The sequence below is a fragment of the Xenopus tropicalis genome, chromosome 7 (genome assembly GCF_000004195.4).
Source record: "Xenopus tropicalis strain Nigerian chromosome 7, UCB_Xtro_10.0, whole genome shotgun sequence".
Classification (NCBI taxonomy): Eukaryota; Metazoa; Chordata; class Amphibia; order Anura; family Pipidae; genus Xenopus; species Xenopus tropicalis.
Genome location: NC_030683.2, coordinates 47,564,116 through 47,582,769, shown reverse-complemented (window position 1 = coordinate 47,582,769; position 18,654 = coordinate 47,564,116). Strand labels below are relative to the sequence as shown.

At 38.9% G+C, this 18,654-nt stretch overlaps 1 protein-coding gene across 1 annotated transcript in view; it reads right to left on the bottom strand.

The window, feature by feature from the left end:
- Nucleotides 1-17,984, bottom strand: part of mttp.2 (microsomal triglyceride transfer protein, gene 2) — a 37,492-nt gene extending 19,508 nt beyond the window's left edge. Inside the window, exons 1-6 of the mRNA XM_002939722.3 lie at nt 17,619-17,984; nt 11,733-11,920; nt 11,277-11,387; nt 7,128-7,235; nt 5,127-5,243; nt 130-269 (exon numbers count right to left, since the gene is read on the bottom strand). Coding sequence (XP_002939768.2) covers nt 130-269; nt 5,127-5,243; nt 7,128-7,235; nt 11,277-11,387; nt 11,733-11,920; nt 17,619-17,691 — 737 coding nt within the window. The 5' untranslated portion in view covers nt 17,692-17,984. The remainder of the gene's footprint in view (nt 1-129; nt 270-5,126; nt 5,244-7,127; nt 7,236-11,276; nt 11,388-11,732; nt 11,921-17,618) is intronic.
- Nucleotides 17,985-18,654: the final 670 nt, after the last annotated feature.

The window sequence follows — 18,654 nt, the reverse complement described above, 5'->3', positions numbered from 1 at the left end:
TACCAGGTGCCAGGTATATATATTTTTATTCAAATAGCAGCACTATGGCCTTTAAAGGGTAGTACTATAATAATAGAAATGTAAATGGTTTCTCCTTAAAATCTGTGATGCCACAAGAGTTAAATTCACCTTGAAGCAACCTCAGAACCAAGTAAAGATGTTGCACGCAGATAGACTATATGACTTTCTTCTGAAGCTGCCGTCTGGATTGTACCTCCAACATGTGACAACTCACTTTTGCTGGTGGAATTTAAAGAAACTCCAAAAACCTTAAAGAAAAGACAAATTTCTCTTAAAGACAGATTCTTAAAAAAAAAAGTTGGAGCTAATTTAAGATGTCATTGTGTGACTATGACATCCCTGTTCTAAGAAGGTCAATATTATAAATAAGTCAAATAATATAGCGGATATTAAAAAAATATATAACAATTGCTTGGGAATACATATAGGAAAGAGTGAGAATACATTTCCTGACAGTTCATGCAATGGCAACTCTACGGTTCTCTTTTCACCTAATAAAAAGTACTTAGGAATCCATATAAACACAAATAGAGAACTGTGAAATTTCCCTATGGTAACCCGCATTGAGCTTTATTTTCAAAATTATGCTTTTTCATCCTTCTGTTCTCCCAATAAATTCTATGAAAGAGGGTTTTAAGATTCAATGAAAAATGCACACACACAAAAAGGCATCTGTCTGGAAAGAACTAACAATTTATTTTAGCTTTTCCTTTTTTTATATAATTGTTTTTAAGAAGAATATACAAGTAACATATCTAGGAATCATAACCAATGGCCCTTAAAACTGGGTTTCCAAATAATGTTATATTTGTAACTCTCATTTAGCAATGAGGATGGACTGAGTGTGTTATTATGAAGAGCAGCAATAAAGATAATGAAATACACAGAACTAGTGCCAAATAAGAGATGCCTGGATCTCTGCCTAGAATGAAGATATTATGAAAACACTGACGCAAGTGGTAGTCTTCACCTGTCTCCTTACCCTGACCTTACAGATGAAACGAGGGAAATTCTAAAAGCAAGTAAGACCACCAACTATGATCACAGAGAAACCAGGGTTGGTCTATTACATTTTCAGCTGCCCCCTGGAATGGCTTCTGGAATCATGCAGTATTACAGTTACACACCCCAGATGCCTAAATGATGTCTGTCAAAAAATGTTTTCAAATAGTTTAACTTTGTGTACTGCAGTGGTGGAACATATACTTACCTTCTTAACCTATTCTGCAAGTACACATGTCATAAGTAGCACAAAACTAAGAAAGAGTAACTACCAAAAAGAACGATCATGTTGACTGGCTTGCTGCCTGAACAAAAATATGTTCTCAGTTATGATAACAAATAGAACAGTAGGTTGCAACAGATGTTTCCTTCTTCTCAATTATGTCAAGATGCATGACTGACTATGACAGAGGCAATGGCTGTGAGACTATGTTTTCTTCTGTGTGTGTTTCAGGTTAATGGGGAAGCAATAAGTGACCTCTTCTGTACTTATTCCAGTTACTGTATTTAATCACATACCTGTATAATGAATTATTTAAATAATTATTAACATTTCAGTTATACTCCCTTACATTCCTAAAAATGTGCTATTAAAATTCAGAATGCAGTAACTGTCTAATGAAGATATCTAGTATAAATAAATTTGAAGCAACTGGACTTGTTTAGTAATCATTGAAGACGTTTCACTACTCATCCGAGCAGCTTCTTCAGTTCAACTGACTGGTATGGGAAGTCCTCAGCATATATACTCTTCCACTAATCCAATCACAATGGCACTATGTAACTCTTCAGAAAGGTGACATCTGTCTAATGAAGAATATCACAGTGAAAATGCACATTTTTGTTCTTTATGCACATTTTGTAATCATTTGTGACTTTTATCATATCCCAAGCATACAAAAAAAGAGAGGGGGATTGATCAATGCACGTTCCCTGGTTTCATAAGTAAATTATCTTTGCTAGTACATGTATTTACAAAACACAGGGGTTTTAAGTTACAAAATTATGATCATAGGATTGGTAAGCCACCATACCACATCAAGGTATACCACATCTATTTACCTCTGGTCATATTTTTCAAAGGCTGGCACTGCCGTGCACAGTAGCCATTCAGGGGACCAGGGAATGCGCATTAATCAATCCCCCTCTCTTTTTTGTATGCTTGTAGTTAATTTGCCAGATCAGTCGCACTTCCAATGTATTTGTATAATCTATTTAGCCTTGGAGTGCTCCCACAACCGCCTTCTGTGTATCTATGTATTTTATCATATTCCCCTATTAGTTCACAGTTACTTTACATGTCAGTTTCTTCATCTCCTGCATTACTCTGCACAATTACTCAATAATGTCCTGCAACTGTAATAACTTTCAAATGCAGCAGCTCACTAAAAATTGGAATTCTTACTTTAGTACAGGTATGGGACCTGTTATCCAGAATGCTCAGGACCTGGGTTTTTCCGGATAAGGGATCTTTCTGTAATTTGGATCGCCATAACTTTAGTCTGCTAAAAATCATTAAAATATGGAGTAAACCCAATAGGATTGTTTTGCCTCCAATAAGGATAAATTATATCTTTGTTGGTATCAAGTACAAAGGTACTATTTTATTATTACAGAGAAAAAGGGAATCAATTTAAAAAATTTGAATTATCTGCTTATAATGGAGTCTATGGGAGATGGCCTTTTCATAATTCGGATAAGGGATCCCATACCTGTAATACAGAGCATCTCTGGAAAAAAGTAGAACAATAATGATACATCTCTACAAATACAGTATGTTATGATTAACTTTACGCCAAATGGTGGACTGGTGCAAAATGAACTGTATGTAATTATACTTATACACTGAGACATACAAGCAAACTCATATTCAAATTCACATACTGTAGTCAAACAGTGGGCTATTCGACTGTATTAGCAGCGACTTTAGTAGACCAATATTACATGGGGAAAAAGAGGGCTGTAAAAAAAACCATAAGGCTCATTTACAGATATAACAGCAGTCTGATCTGCACTGCTGTCTTGCAAATATTAACACAATTTGCTACGTGAATAGACGGCATTCATTAAATGTACAGCATCCTAAGCTCCTCCTTGCACTTTCAGATAGATGAGCTTGGTGCCGCTCTACCGATGCTGCCTCCTGTTAAAGCAGGATCCTATTGTGAAGTGTGCACAAGTGCCCATATTGACACTGGGGAACCCTGAAACAATTGCTACCTCTATGATTACCACAAAGTGTGTCTATACTAAAGAATTACAAGCAGTTTTTATTTTAAATCTAAGTGCCAAAAATGACAAACTGACGACTGAAAAATATCAGCACAAATGTGTCCGAATTACATATACAGTTCTCATTTACAAAACACAATTGTGCACATTTTGACACATTATGCACATATGCCTGAGAAGCATCTCCCCCTCTCAAGGCAAAAAGTGTTTAAAAGTGTTTGCCTCGCCCTAGATTCAACATAATGGGATTACTAAACCCTTTGTCTGACTGCAGCAGTCTGTTCATGTATTGTGATTCAGTGAGGAAGGCTGCCTAAAGGTGGCCATACACGTGGCGATCTGACGATGTTTCGTACGACCATCGGTCGCACGAAACATCGTAAGATCCGCCACACACCATTCAGGGCTGAATCGGCAGGTAAGGAGGTAGAAACAATAGGATTTCTACCTCCTTCTGCCGATTCAGATCTGAAGGGAGAATTTTGGTCAGGCGCCTTCTATGGCGCCCGATCAAAATTTTCAAACTGGTCCGATCGGCGAGTCGTCCGATATCAGCAGGTTCCTGCGATATCGGTCGACTCGCCGACATACCATACACGCACCGATTATCGTACGAAACGAGGTTTCGTACGATAATATCGGTACGTGTATGGCCACATTAAAGGGCCTAAAGGCTGCCTAAAGGTGGCCACACACGTGGCGATCTGCGATCTTTCGTCAGACCCGCCACTAACCTTTAGGGCTGAAACGGCAGATAAGGAGGTAGAAACAATAGGATTTCTACCCCCTTCTGCCGATTCAGCCCTGACGGCAGATTTTGCTCAGGCGCCTTCTATGGGGCCCGATAAAAATCTTTTAACCTGGCCGATCAGCGAGTCGACTTGCCATACACGCACTGAATATCGTACGAAACGAGGTTTCGTACGATATTATCAGTGCGTGTATGGCCAGCTTAACTCTGAACTTTTCCTTCAAGTAGCAGGTCCCAGCTGAGTAAACAAGTCAGGTTATAGCAGGAAATAAACATTAAAAAATGTTGGGAGTCAGTCCAAACCACACATGTAATGAGAGTGAGCTAAGAAATTAATAAAAAAAAATATGTAAGGGGCTACAAAGTTAAGGGTTAGAAAAAAAATTCAGGGTGGAGGGTGTTTAAAATCATTATAATGACACTGCCTATAATAATTACTATATCCACCCACTTGTTTAGCACAAGCCCTGGTCATGAGCTAAGGCTGAAAAGGGGTTTATACTGTTACTTTAAAGGAACAGTAACACCAAAAAATTAAAGTGTATAAAAGTAAATACAATATAATGTACTGCTGCCCTGCACTGGTACAACTGGTGTGTTTGCCTCAGAAAGACTACTATAGTTTATATAAGTAAGCTGCTGTGTAGCCATGGGGGCAGCCATTCAAAGGAGAAAAGGCACAGGTTACTTAGCAGATAACAGATAAATCCCCATTATATGGGGCTTATCTACTAGTTATCTGCTATGTAACCTGTGCCTTTTCTCCTTTTTTCCAGCTTAAATGGCTGCCCCCACGGCTACACAGCAGCTTATTTATATAGTAGCTTTTCTGTAGCAAAAACACCAGTTTTTTGCAGAGCAACAGCACATTATATTTTAATTACTTTAAAACACTTTAATTTTTTGATGTTACTGTTCCTTTAAAGATGTCTCGATTATTTAGAATCCAAAAACCATAACTTCAATAAATACTTTAACTGGTGAATAATAAACCCACATCAATAAACACTGATTTTAGAAAGGTTTGTCTTTCTGTTTGTTTATTCTGCCCTCATATCCTACTGAATATTTAAAAAAAAAAAAAAAAAGCTGATGCCAGTTCACAGATACTTGTACTTACAGTGTTATCAGCTTGATAGCCAAAGGGTAATGCTGTACAGCTGCTCAGATCTTTTGTCTTTTTGATGGAGCCGTCAGATATCTGGTAAGTGACTGAACATGTCCCTGAGACATCTTCCTAAAAATGTAATTGAATGCAGAGCCAATTAGTTTGATTACTACTGCTACCCATAAGGCTGAGGACAAGTGAAGCACAAGGTTTGCTTTTTTTCTACCTGCTTTTAGGCAGGTGGAGACAAGTGGAGACAATATATATATGCTTCTGTATCTAGCTGAACTGTCAAGCAGCTACATGGAGCTAAAAATCGGCCCAAAAAAGCCTGCTTTTGCATTTTCTGGACCAGTCCCTGCTCCACCCTGTGTAGCTGCACTCAGGACAGAAATGTATAGTAGTTGATCTGCTTCTCTCCGCCTACCTGAAAAATGCAGGTGGAGCGAAGTGGACCCTACACTCCAAGTGGCTTTACTCTAATGGTAATGGCACACAGGGTGATGTGCAATGTATTCTCACCCAAGTAATAAGTGGTTTTGAGGGTGGAAGACATAGCACTACAAATCACTACAATTGGAATGGGAAACATTGCGATTGTGCCTCGTGTTGTCTATTGACACAAACTTGAAAATATGTTTACCACAAGCAATGTGTATCTTTGAGCTGGATAAGCCGGCATTTTCTATTCACATAGATTGGAAAGAGGATATTTTTTAATTTTGTCCTTGTCCCTTGGAGTGATAAATCACTGGGCAGTTGGCCATGCTCTATTACAAGCCCAAAATTAGGGGTGGTGGGTGGGAAGATTTGGTATTTAGGGGGTTTGCCATAGGTGCGCATTTTGCTTGGTCTGGCACTGCCCAATTCTCCTTTAAAATAACCTTTCAATTAACACTTAGGGGGAGATTGACTAATCCACGAACACTCAGAGCATTAGGTCGGCGTATTTTCGGCAACTTTTTTTGTACCTTGTGCGACTTTTTCGTATTTTTCGCAACTTTTTCGTACTTTGCCACAATATTTGTGAGACAAAATCGTATTGTCGCGCAGAGTACGAAAGTTTCGGATTCATTTAAGCTTCGTTATTGGACTTTCCTTGGGCCAGGTTGGAGCTGCACAGTGCCATTGAGCCCTATGGGAGACTTTCCTTGGGCCAGGTTGGAGCTGCAGAGTGCCATTGAGCCCTATGGGAGACTTTCCTTGGGGCAGGTTGGAGCTGCAGAGTGCCATTGAGCCCTATGGGAGACTTTCCTTGGGCCGGGTTGGAGCTGCAGAGTGCCATTGATTCCTTTGGGAGACTTTCCTTGGGCCGGGTTGGAGCTGCAGAGTGCCATTGAGTCCTATGGGAGACTTTCCTTGGGCCAGGTTGGAGCTGCAGAGTGCCATTGAGCCCTATGGGAGACTTTTCTTGGGCCAGGTTGGAGCTGCAGAGTGCCATTGAGCCCTATGGGAGACTTTCCTTGGGCCAGGTTGGAGCTGCAGAGTGCCATTGAGCCCTATGGGAGACTTTCCTTGGGCCAGGTTGGAGCTGCACAGTGCCATTGATTCCTATGGGAGGCTTCCAAAATCATGCACAGAAGGATCAAAGTCAGAAAGGTTTTCCTGCATTTTATGATTGTTCGGTATGAAAATTTTGGATCGCCGATACAATATTATCGTGACCAATACGTTTTTTTTCATAAGCATATTTGAGATATTTGCGATCTTAAGAAACTGTCGTATCCAATCCCAATTTATCCCATTCGGGATTCAAACTCGTGTTTTCATGAATGTGCCCCTTAGTTATACAATTTTCTATACTTTTCACTTGTTCAGTTTTCAAATCTTAATTTATAATTTAACAGATTTTGAATTGTAATTCTCAGGGAATTTACACCAAGGACAGCAGCCAGCTCAAATTATGAGATGGTGTTTTTATGTTATTATCATAATATAGGAAAGAGGTAAGATGCAAGATTATAACCCCCACAAACAATATTTTATTACCAGCTCTGTTAGTGAAATGCCTACCTCTGTTTGAATTCCAGAAAAAGTCTGAAACTGAAAAAGGCTGACAAGTCCTCTTTTCAAGTCCAGAATTCGAGACTTGTCTTCTTTAGTTCCATACAAACCTACAATCTAAAAAAAAAAAAGGTCGGTTTGTCAAATTTATTTTGAAACAAGTGCAAAATTACCAGTGGTATAGGTGTTCCACTCACACTATGTTGGTTTAATGGATGTTAGTTACAGTTACCACCATGTGCCAGCTCAAAAGTACCTTCCTAAAGGAATATTACCACATAGTAGGTAAGCAGTTGCACACACTGCTGGTACCTGCAGTACACCCCCATACATAGAGTACCCTAGACTAAACAACACTGCTTTGGCTGATCTGTGGCCAAGCCAGAACTACAAAGGAAACAGACCTTGCTGTTGCAGGGGGCCACACAAAGCCCTAATTATTAAGTATTTTCAATAATTATTGGTATAAAAGATGAACCTCCGAACATTTTAAGGGACTGAAAATGAATTTGTTGTGGGGTCCTAGTAATATCTACTTACACCAGTGAGCCAAGCTGCCAAATAACTACAGGAACAAATAAAATGCATAGATCTAGGCAATTACTATTGCTTATAATATTAATGAAAGAATATCTAAATGATATTGCAGGTATTGTTTTGTCTTGTCTCTACGGAGATGTGTGGTTTTTCCACAAATGTGAATGGCCAACTGACCACCAATGGGCCAAATAAGTAAAGGCAAACCAGGTTCACCTGATTTTTTAAAGTTATTTACAAATCTAATTGCATTTGAAAACAGTATTTGCCTCTTCTGCACCCCTGGTTTGTGAAAATTGAATCTGACCATTGTGTGTGTGAAAATGTGTTATACAACAAGACCTGTACGTGAGGCCACCTTAATGGGCATATTTATTATCAATTTCTAGTTTTAATGTGATTTTCACCAAAAATAGCAAATTGGAATTCAGGTTTCAGAAAATCGAATGTTCAAGCTTTATAAGCACAACCCCCACCCCCCCCAAAAAAAACTCTAATATGAAAATTCACCATCTAAAAACTGATAAATGAATGTAGAAATCAATGTGAGTTCTATTAGCAAAACTGACTTTTTAAATTGAAAATGATGGGTTCAGTGTGACACATTTGAGTTTAGCATGTTTGAGGGTGTTTGTTTTTTCAATGGAAAATAAATAACATTTGAAATTAAATTTTTGCTAAATATGCCTTAAAGTATTGTGTAAAAATCTAACATAATAGATTTGAAGAATGGCCTAGTGGGGGTGCGTGGTATGATGAAATAGGCATATTAAGACCCAAAGGAAGCAGTAACACAACACAAACTCTAGATTGGTCACAACCTTTACATAAAAACATAAAAACTATATATATATATATATATATTTTATTTATTTATTTATTTATTTTTAAACCTCTGGAATAAGAAAAAATAGACAATTAGAAAAATGTTAAATTTACAGTGAGATTTACTTGGGCAGATTCAGACTGTCACACGGTAACACCGAATCCGAGATCTGATTCATTGCCCTGTGATAGGCTGATTTTTGGGGCCCAAAAAAGTGTCAATCAATAGTTGGTTAAGATGAAAGACTGACAAGCTCAGTTCTTTTGTTGCTTTTGCGTTTATGGGCAATTAAGAATATTATTTTATAACTAAAGTTGGATATATATATAAAGTACTTTTCAAGTGCACGTTTTTCTTTTTTCCTGGTTGTCAAAGGTTAAAATCATGGGTTCATTTACAGACCCCTGGGGTGTAAGAGTGTGCCCCTTAGTGATCATCTAACAAGCACTTGAGGAACCCTGTACTTAGGTAGAGGGTGGGACATCTATATGCCTCCCCCCATTCACTTACCTTGGATAGAGTGCTGCCTCAAACAGGCAGTGCTCTATTCTAGGGGTTATCCCCAGTTTTCTGAAAGGAGAACAGAGCCTGCAGCCATTCTGCAAGAGCAGAACACAGTGTGCAAAGTGCAAAAAAAAGACCAATTGCAGCTTTTTCTTGTACATTGCACACAGCGTCCAACAGTGTAAATGACCCTTTATGTATGCTGTTTTCCAACTTATCTGCTTCTGGGCTGGAAATTAAAACCAAAGTCCTATGGTCACATGAGGCACTGGAGGCCACCACTGAATAGAATTTTCTACTCTGTTTCCAATTTCAAATCTCTTAACTGCAGATCATATTAACTAATGACTGGCCAATCTGCTTGAACAACCAAATAAAAAAAAGATTTAACAAAATACAAATTATATTCCAGTTCAATGCCTATGAACATTATAATTATAGTTAACTTTTTGGAGCATTAAAGAAAAATACCTGGATATATTTGTATAATTTGGATCACTGCCCTTATCATCTTTGTCCTAAATTCTTTCCTTTAACTATGTATAATTCTAGCTTATAGTGTTATGCTTTGTATCTTCTAATGTTCAACTGCCATCTAGTGGTGATTTTAATTCTTACACAAAGCCTAAGATTCAATACTCTGCAATAAAGAACTTTCATGTTTTAGCAGCCCAACAATTATATGCATCTAAGCATACCCATATACTATGTGAAGTGACATAGTATATGGTATGCTCTGTTATTAAAAGAGAACTCTTAAGCTTTTTGAAAAGTAAACCTAATTTTACACAACTTTGTAATATACATCAATGAAAAAATATGAAGCCTTTTCATGATTCTTAATGTAATAATATGGTTTGGAACAGTTACCTAAGCCTGGCCCCCTGTTCTCCTGCTGATCTGGCTGACTACTTTGAGACTCAAAAAAAACAAAAACAATCTAACAGTAATCGACTGGCCTTAGTCTGCCTTCAGCTTGCAACCTCTAAATCCCACAATTCCCTGCACATGTAAAGTCAATAAGGAAAGAGCATCACAGTGCAGTGCACTGTGTGTTATGTAATTCCTGCACACTGTCTGTAGCTGTGCAGAAGTTGTTACAATTTGTAACATCAATGTTTTAGTCCCTTCTCCCCTGCTAGAATTCCAAATGATGCAGAAAGAGAACTGTTTCACAGCTGGATTAAAATATATAAAAATGGTATATATTTATATGTTTTAAAGGAACAGATTACAGTGATAGGTGTATAGGAGTTTCTGTGTTGTGTGGGGTTCTTTTATACATTTTGGCTCAGAATTCGGAGTTCCCCTTTAACATCTAAAAGTTATGTCAGCTCTACAGGATCGCAACAATAAAAAGTTCTTGTATGTTTAGCGTGACACTGCATTAGAGAATCACAATCCACCAGAACAAGGTATCTTGTAAATGGTAGACTATAACATAACATCCCAGTTTTTACAGTACATGTATGGGACCCCTTATTCAGAAACCCGTTATCCAGAAAGTTCTAAATTACGGAAAGGCCATCTCCCATAGACTCAATTATAAGCAAATAATTCTAATTTTTAAAAATGATTTCCTTTTTCTCTATAATAATAAAGCAGTATGGAGTACTTATTCCTAGCTAAGATATAATTAATCCTTATTGGAGGCAAAACAAGCCTATTGTGTTTATTCAATATTTAATTGATTTTTGGCACACTTTAGTTTATGGAGATCCAAATTACGGAAAGATCCCTTATGTGGAAAACCCTGGGTCCCAAGCATTCTGGATAACAGGTCCCATACCTGCACTGCATATAAATACCTTGAGCAAATAAAACCGTTACAAAAAATTCTTGCATGCGTCAAATGTTATTCTATGCAACACTTTCAATGGGTCTACAAACTGCCAAAAAAATAAGGTACCATACCGGATGAAAGCGAGTCTGAATAAATATAGAACATTCAAGTTTTGGAAACCATTTGAATTCATGAGTTTTAGCACCAAAGAATTTAAATGTGGTAAAAATTTGAAACGTTGATAAATCAGCCCCTTAGTTCCTCTCACACACATTTTTCCCATTGTCACTTCCCTTCTAAATCTTGCCTTTTAGAAAAAATTGTGGCTTTTCCATGAACAACTAAAGTCACAAGCACTCCCAGGGCTGTGGCACATGCTGAGATTAGTCGCCCGTGACTAATCTCCCCGATATGACATCCCACCGGTGAGAATATAAATTGCCGGATTTACAGCCCTCAGGGGCACTTCTGGAGTATAACGGTCTTCAAGTAATCACACATTACTTACCTTGCCAGATATCCAATGGAAAAGGACAGGGCGGCCCAAATTGCCAGTGTCTATCACATGTTTGATAACAGAATTACTATTGTTATTTCTGTGAACTGTAGAATCTTTTATCTAAAAAACAAAAAGGAAGTATAAATAATCCATAATATGCATTTTCCTTTATAAACCCAAAAATAATTTATGCAGAAAACTGCAAGGGGCAGACAGACGCTGCTTTTACTGGCAATTTCTTTAAGAAAAACTTTAAAACTGAAAATAATTCAGCCACTGAGTATTGGAAAGCTGCAAAAAATTAAATCTGATTTCATTAGACAATGTAATTTCTTACATTAACATTTTTTAAATATCCTTTTCCCGTTTAAAAAGAAAACCAAATCTTTCACAAAAATGTATTTAATATAATGAATAATTTTGTATTTATCTGACATCATTGATACATCTAATACCAGCACTAACCTGTACATGCACCAGCTGCTCTTCTAGCTGACTTTTATTTCTCCATAGAAGGTAAGTCTGAACATTGGCATCAATCTTCAGGTTTGTTTCTGGCATAGATGGCTGGGAGATATGTTTTACCTTTAAATCAAGCATGTAGTGGTACTGGTAGGAAATTCCTGGCTGGAATGATAGGGCTTCTGAAAAAGCTAAATCATCAAAAACAATGAAAAAGCTGTGATAGCTTCAGAACTGTAATAATGAGCAGTGTGATTTCAAAAGTGCTCTCAGTCAACATTTCCTATTAGCATTCTACAAATAGAAACCTTTTTAAATTTAAGGAGCAAATAGGCATACACAGTAACAGTGCTATCCATAAAGGACCATCAGAGTGAGTAGCTACAGTAGTAAACTAACCCGGTAAGGTAACTAGTACAAAAAGCAAGGTATAAGGCATTCTGCCACACCCTTTGCTGACACTTCTAGATGTGTTTCTAGGAGTAATCTTTTCTACAAGACCCCAATCCTATTGTTTAAGTGTAGAAGCTAAAGGAGCAATAAAGCCTAACTAAAGAAGTAGGGCAGAAATATTGTACATTATGTTTTGGTCTTATGTACCAGCCCAAGGAAACCAAAGCTCTTTAGCAAAGAATATCTATGCAACCAAAGATGCCCCCAGAAGCTCCCCATCTTTTTTTCTGCTGATTCAACCCCTAAGCTTAGCTTCTTAAAGGAGAACTACACCCCACCCCCCCAGGTCTAAAAGTCCCCTTAACTGGCCTACATCAACTCCCCCTCACCTCTCCCTTTGAGCATAGTCTATAACTTTAAAAACTGGCCCTACAGAAAAACCCCACCTAAAAATGCAGAGCAGCGCACATGGGCGCCATCTCCTGTTCAAAAGAATATGCTTTGGGTCTCACCGCTGACATGGACCCTGATTGAGCATGCACAGTCGGGGCTAGCCGGAATCAGCTTCAACTGCACATATTCAAGCAGGGTTATAGACTATGCCAGAAGGGAGAGGTGAGGGGGGTTGATGCAGGCCAGTTAAGGGGGCTTTTATACCTAGGGGGCTGTAGTTCTCATTTAATAGCTACCCAGAGTACATTAAGCATGTGTGGCGCCATTGACTAACAAAATCCAAGATGGCAAGCTCTTGTGACTGAGTTGCGGATCCTTTAAGCTGATGCAACAAGTTCAGTATACAAAATATGGTATTTATAGCCATATTCATTTTTAGGGGTTAGTTCTCTTTTAAGAGTTTAAGTCACATCTATTTTTAGATTCTCAAATGGCATTATAACCTAATGCAAAAGGACTGATTATTGAATTCTGATGCTTATTGTGCTGGTTTTGGAACTGCCATTTAATGAGAACCTGAATGAATTACTTTAGCCTTGTACTGTGACTATTATATTATATATATACAGTATTTTGGTCACTAAATCCAGATTGACAGCAGCCCAGAAGCTGTGAATCAGCAGAGAAGAAGATGGGGAGCTACTGGGGCATCTTTAGTGGCAAGGATCTTCCCTGCCATGGGCTGCAGTTGTCTTGGGCTGGTACAGAACCAAACCAAATTGTGCAGCATTTATACCCTACTTTGTTACACTTAGGGGCACATTCATTAAAGTACGAATCCGAATAACGAAATCCGATAATTTCTGATGATTGCAAAAGACACGAAAATTCCATTCATTTGAATACGAAGATTTCGTACTTACGATCTGCAAGTTCTGAAATTTTCGTATTGAAACGTTTGGCGATCCCATAGTCACTAAATTTTCACAGCCGAGCGATCGTAAATGGCGGGAAAACCTTTCTGACTTTGACACTTCAATGCATGATTTTGGAAGCCTCCCATAGGACTCAATGGCACTCTGTACCTCCAACCTGGCCCAAGGAAAGTCACGATACCGAAGCTTGAATGAATCCGAAACTTTCATACTCGTAGCAACAAATACGATTTTGTTGCACAAATTGTCGCAAAGTACGAAACAGTAGGGCAAATTAACGAAAATATTGCAGAAAATACACAAAAGTTGTAAACTTTAGAAAAAATTTATTTTTTTTGTAATGAGACCTGTCATACTTTAATGAATGTGCCTCCTTAGGTCTCCTTTAAGACTTATTTGCTTTATGAACTAATTTACCAATCCTTTAATTTGTTTTGGCATTCCTATACCAACATAATGCAAATATTTTATAGACTCTCACAGAAAGATGCCTTGTGCACTCTATGAACACAGCTTGAATCATGCGATATTTGCTCTACATTTGTATATTCTCAGCATTCTGTACTTTCAGTGTTACACAATCTAGGAATCTCATTTGCAATCTTAAGAGTGTTTTCCAGATAAAGTGGGGATGGATAGGGAGAGCAAGGGAAATTGTCTAGAAACATTTGTAATGTCTCCGACAGTCTGCACAGTACTCCAGTGCCAGATACCTTAGGGATTATAGCTAGATATTAGCTTAAGCCTCAATTAAAAGGCAGATAAAAGCCAGGCAAATGCAAATGAAAGTAATAATTTAGTGCTACTGCAGTGGTCATTGGCAATTGCACTTTGCACACTGCGCTCGCACACATAAATGAGCCCTTTTGTTATTAGACTGTGGGCTGCTATATGTGCTCAGTGTACAGCAAACCTACAATAACCAACCATATCTACCTGTAAAGGTGGCCATACACGAGCAGATCCGCTCGCTTGGCGATGTCGCCAAGCGAGCGGATCTTCCCCCGATATCCCCACCTACGGGTGGGCGATATCGGGGACCATTTAGGTAAAAAAAATAATAATCCGATCGTTTGGCCCTGGGGCCAGACGATCGGATTATGTGGGCGGCAATGGGGCAGTCGGATCGGGGACCGCATCAACGAGCCGATGCGGTCCCCGATCCGACCAGATTTTCTAACCTGGCCGATCGAGATCTGGCCAATTTCAGGCCAGATATCGGTCGGCCAGGCCGCTCTGCTCTCCCCATACACGGGCCAATTAGCTGCCGAATCGGTCCAAGGGACCGATATCGGCAGCTATAGTCGGCCCGTGTATGGCCACCTTAAGTCCTGACCTGTAAAGGAGTTTGGTTGGATGGCCCAGATCTAGCAAACAGGCTATGTTTCGCTATGTCCCATACTAAATAATACATTTCCTTTGTAGTCTGTATCCAGTAACCAGTCCAAGAACTCTCTCACTATTCTATCAGATGTTGAATCTGAATTTGTAAATAAAGCTTCATGCACATTTATAGACTTTGTGATACAATTCAGACTTCTCAAATTCTCTTTACCCCTATGACAATGAGCTTGACTACATTTAATAAAAAATAGTCTAACTGGAGTCAGCGCAATAACAGCAAACAAACAGAAATTTGCTTTCATCCCCTTAAAACAAGTGGAAAATGCCTGGTTGGTTGCTATGAGTTTCTTACAACTTAGCTTATAATTGAGGGCTCCTGCATTGATACAATGAAAGCCTTTGCAACTGGATTGTTTTATACATTGTAACAAAAAATGGAATACTAAACAACTTTCCAGTATACATTAAATACAAATCTTCAATAGTGTTAAATAGTAGTGTTTTTTCTAAGTTGTTTAGAAATGCATTTTTTATTACACAAGAAACTGTTTTTGGGTGGGGAACCCTTGACAACAAGCATACATTATCTATCTTGGCAGTGGGTGAAAAGTCCAATCTGCATAATGTGCTGTATAAACGCTTGATCATGACTTTCAATGTGTGTCTTACTTTAACTTTTTGTCCTTTAATTTGCAAGCATTGTCCTTTTGATAAATAACCTTGTTGAAATTGTTAACTCACATAAACTACTTTCTGACTGGCCAATCACTTTTAATTTTATTTTACATATTTCATGGAGATTAATGAGCCTTACTTATTCCCATATTTCAGAAAGAGATTTTGTATTATAATAGTAAAGGCTCTCTGCCTTTTTTTCTCAGAGTTACATTACTGCTCACTCCTGATTGAGTCACAGGCATTTTATATACACATTATAAGCTTTTGTCTCCTTTATCACTCCTTAACCCTTTCTTCAGCCAAGGTAAGGTAATAATCGCCAAGCTGATGGTTGTCTTTTAAAGCTGCCCATTTGCTCCCCACTTGTTCACCCACCTTTCAGGGCCAAGAACAACAGTAGACATGTAGAAACTATAGGGGTCATTTATCATTTCCCCAGGGGGAGCACATACAAGAGCAATAAGGGTGCAAGGACAGGGCCCAATGCGGGCTGCATTTGCTGCAGCTCTGTTCCTTGCGCCTATGAAGTGGCGTGTAAGGGAAGGAAGGGGGTCACCGACATGCTTCTGCCTCTCTGCCTAACTTACGCAGCTCTCAATTCAAGGCGTATTCTGCACTCTGAGGTACACTCAGAAGTCTAATGGTGGCAATACACATTAAAATTATCTTTCCTGCGACCACGCAAGTGCAAAAAAATGGCTAACTGTAGAGTTTTATGCATTTTGCACACTGCATAGAGCATTGCAAATAACCCCTTATGTGTCTGTTGTTGTTCTTGTATCTGGACACCTCAAGGTGCCACCTTGGGCCACATGGCAGCCCTCTATCCTCAGCTGTGGGATATCTGGTATCAATGCACTTGGAAAACATGGAGGTTTTTAAATCAGTTGTATTTACCAGCATACAAAAAATGATATGTTTCTCTGTACAGTTTTGTGAAAAATAATGGTTTCCTTTTAAAGGTATTAATACAGGCAAATTTATAAAGCTGCTTGGGTCGCCCCCCATCCCCCCCCCCCCCCCAAAAAAAAGTGTATTTTTCAAAACCAAACCAAGAAGTTCTCATCAGGAGAAAACAAAAAGTTCAAAATGCAACTGCCAATAATTAAAAAGTGGTGTATGAAATGGGCTAACATTGAAAGGGTTAAAGAACAAGGAAAGTCCTATTTACAGGGGGGATTCCAATATTTTATGGACCCACTAGTGAATCAAATATTTTTTTTTTCTGGTTTCCCCTTAGGAAAAAATGCATTGGCCCAAGATAAAAACACAGCACAGGGAAAACTTGGAAAGTTAAAGGGATCTATCACCTTTAAGTTAACTTTTAGTGCGTTATAGAATGGTCAATTCTAAGCAACCTTTCAATTGGTTTTCATTATTTATTTGTTATAGTTCTTGAATTATTTGCCTTCTTCTTCAAACTCTTTTCAGTTTTTAAATGGGGGTCACTTACCCCAGCAGCCAAAAACCTATTGCTTTATGAAGCTACAGTTTTATTGTTATTGTTACTTTTTGTACTTTTTTTCTATTCAGCCACCCTCCTAATCTTAAGTCTCACATCCAAGCCACGCCCTGGTTGCTAAAGTAATTTGGACCCTAGCAACCAAACAGCTGCTGAAACTCCAAAGTTGAGAGCTACTGAACTGAATATGAAATAACTTAACTACGAAAACGAAGACCAATTGCAAATTGTCCCAGAATGTTACTCTCTACATCATCTACATAACTTAAAGGTGATCAACCCCTGTAAGAAACATGGCAGAAGAGAACCATAAGGCACAGAAAGATGCTACTTTCAAATTAGGGGTGCCACCTTTTCTGAAAAAAAATAAATGCCAGCCCCCCAACATTTTTATCTTTCTTCCCTATTACTATTGACATAAAGCTTGAGTTTTACTTGCCAGGTGGCACCCTAGTTCAAGTCACAAGAAAACATTTTATTTTTGGGCTTACATCCCCTTTAACTAAACTTTGATATAAATGATTACCAGTGCAAGAGAAAAGCATAACCCTGACAAATCTCCCATTAAATTTCAATACTGCCTAAGCCCTCGGGATAAATAAGAGTTAAAAGTTGCACTATGAGATAGAATGCATGATTGTCCATTTTGCTCCTTATTAGTAATTCTGACTCACTGTTACTTACCCTTTGCAGAGCAGCAGAAGAGGAGAAGCGCTATCTGTGTATAGGACAAGCTGGGATGTGACTTGATAGCCATGTTTCATTGAAAGGGCTTTGAATTGGGTTGAATGAGAAACCAAGTGCTCAGAGTTCCTACACCAGAGCCAAAATGCTGCCCCTCCCTTTGCACTAACAAAAGTTACTTAACACTTAACGCCATTGCAGTAACCTAGGAACGGTGCTGCCTGTGACTATCAGGGTGCAGCAGGAATGTGAAGTGACATGTAGCTTAGAGTGGCAAGGCTGCAGGAAAGGCTCCAAACTGCAACCATCTCTGCTTTTCTCACTTCTCCCAGGACCCAGTTTAATCATTAATCCCACCATGCACACAGGGCGAACACAGGAAAGCACCAAGTCAGACAACTAAACCCCGCCCACGGCTTTCCTCCATCTGATTGGTGGCTACCCGGGCTGCTGTTCCCCTCCCACATCCCTAGTAGTCTGGATGTTTCTGGGTAGCGGCACAGTCGCTTCATATTGGAGAATGAGCTTAGCTCCCTGACTGAGCCCGGGGAAGCAGCTTGGAGACAGTTTGCTTAATTAAAAGGGCAGTGGAGTTTGCCCAGGGCCCCTGATTTCGGGGGCCATTGTGTCTTTATTAACTTTCCCACAATCCCCAGTATTAACCTCACACACATTCACTGCCTGATTATTGCCATGCTAGCAAACCGGGTACAAGAGCAAAGGGAAGGGGTGGGCGCTTCTCTGCTTAGACTTGCTGTGCGCTGGTACAGAGAAGATGCTGTACTTGTATACATTTCTGAGACAACTGGATAATTCATACTACTGCCAGCACCAGGAACAAACACTGGTTAACTCATTTGTAAAACCTTTATACATAATTGTGAAAATGTTACTAGCAGTCTGAATGTCCTTAGAGCTTTTTAAATATAGCATATATATGCGAATATGTATGCACACACTCTGCGTCTAAGTTACTCCACAACTTTATTAGCAGATAAACACACAGAGGGCATGCTCCTGCAAATCGCAATCTCAT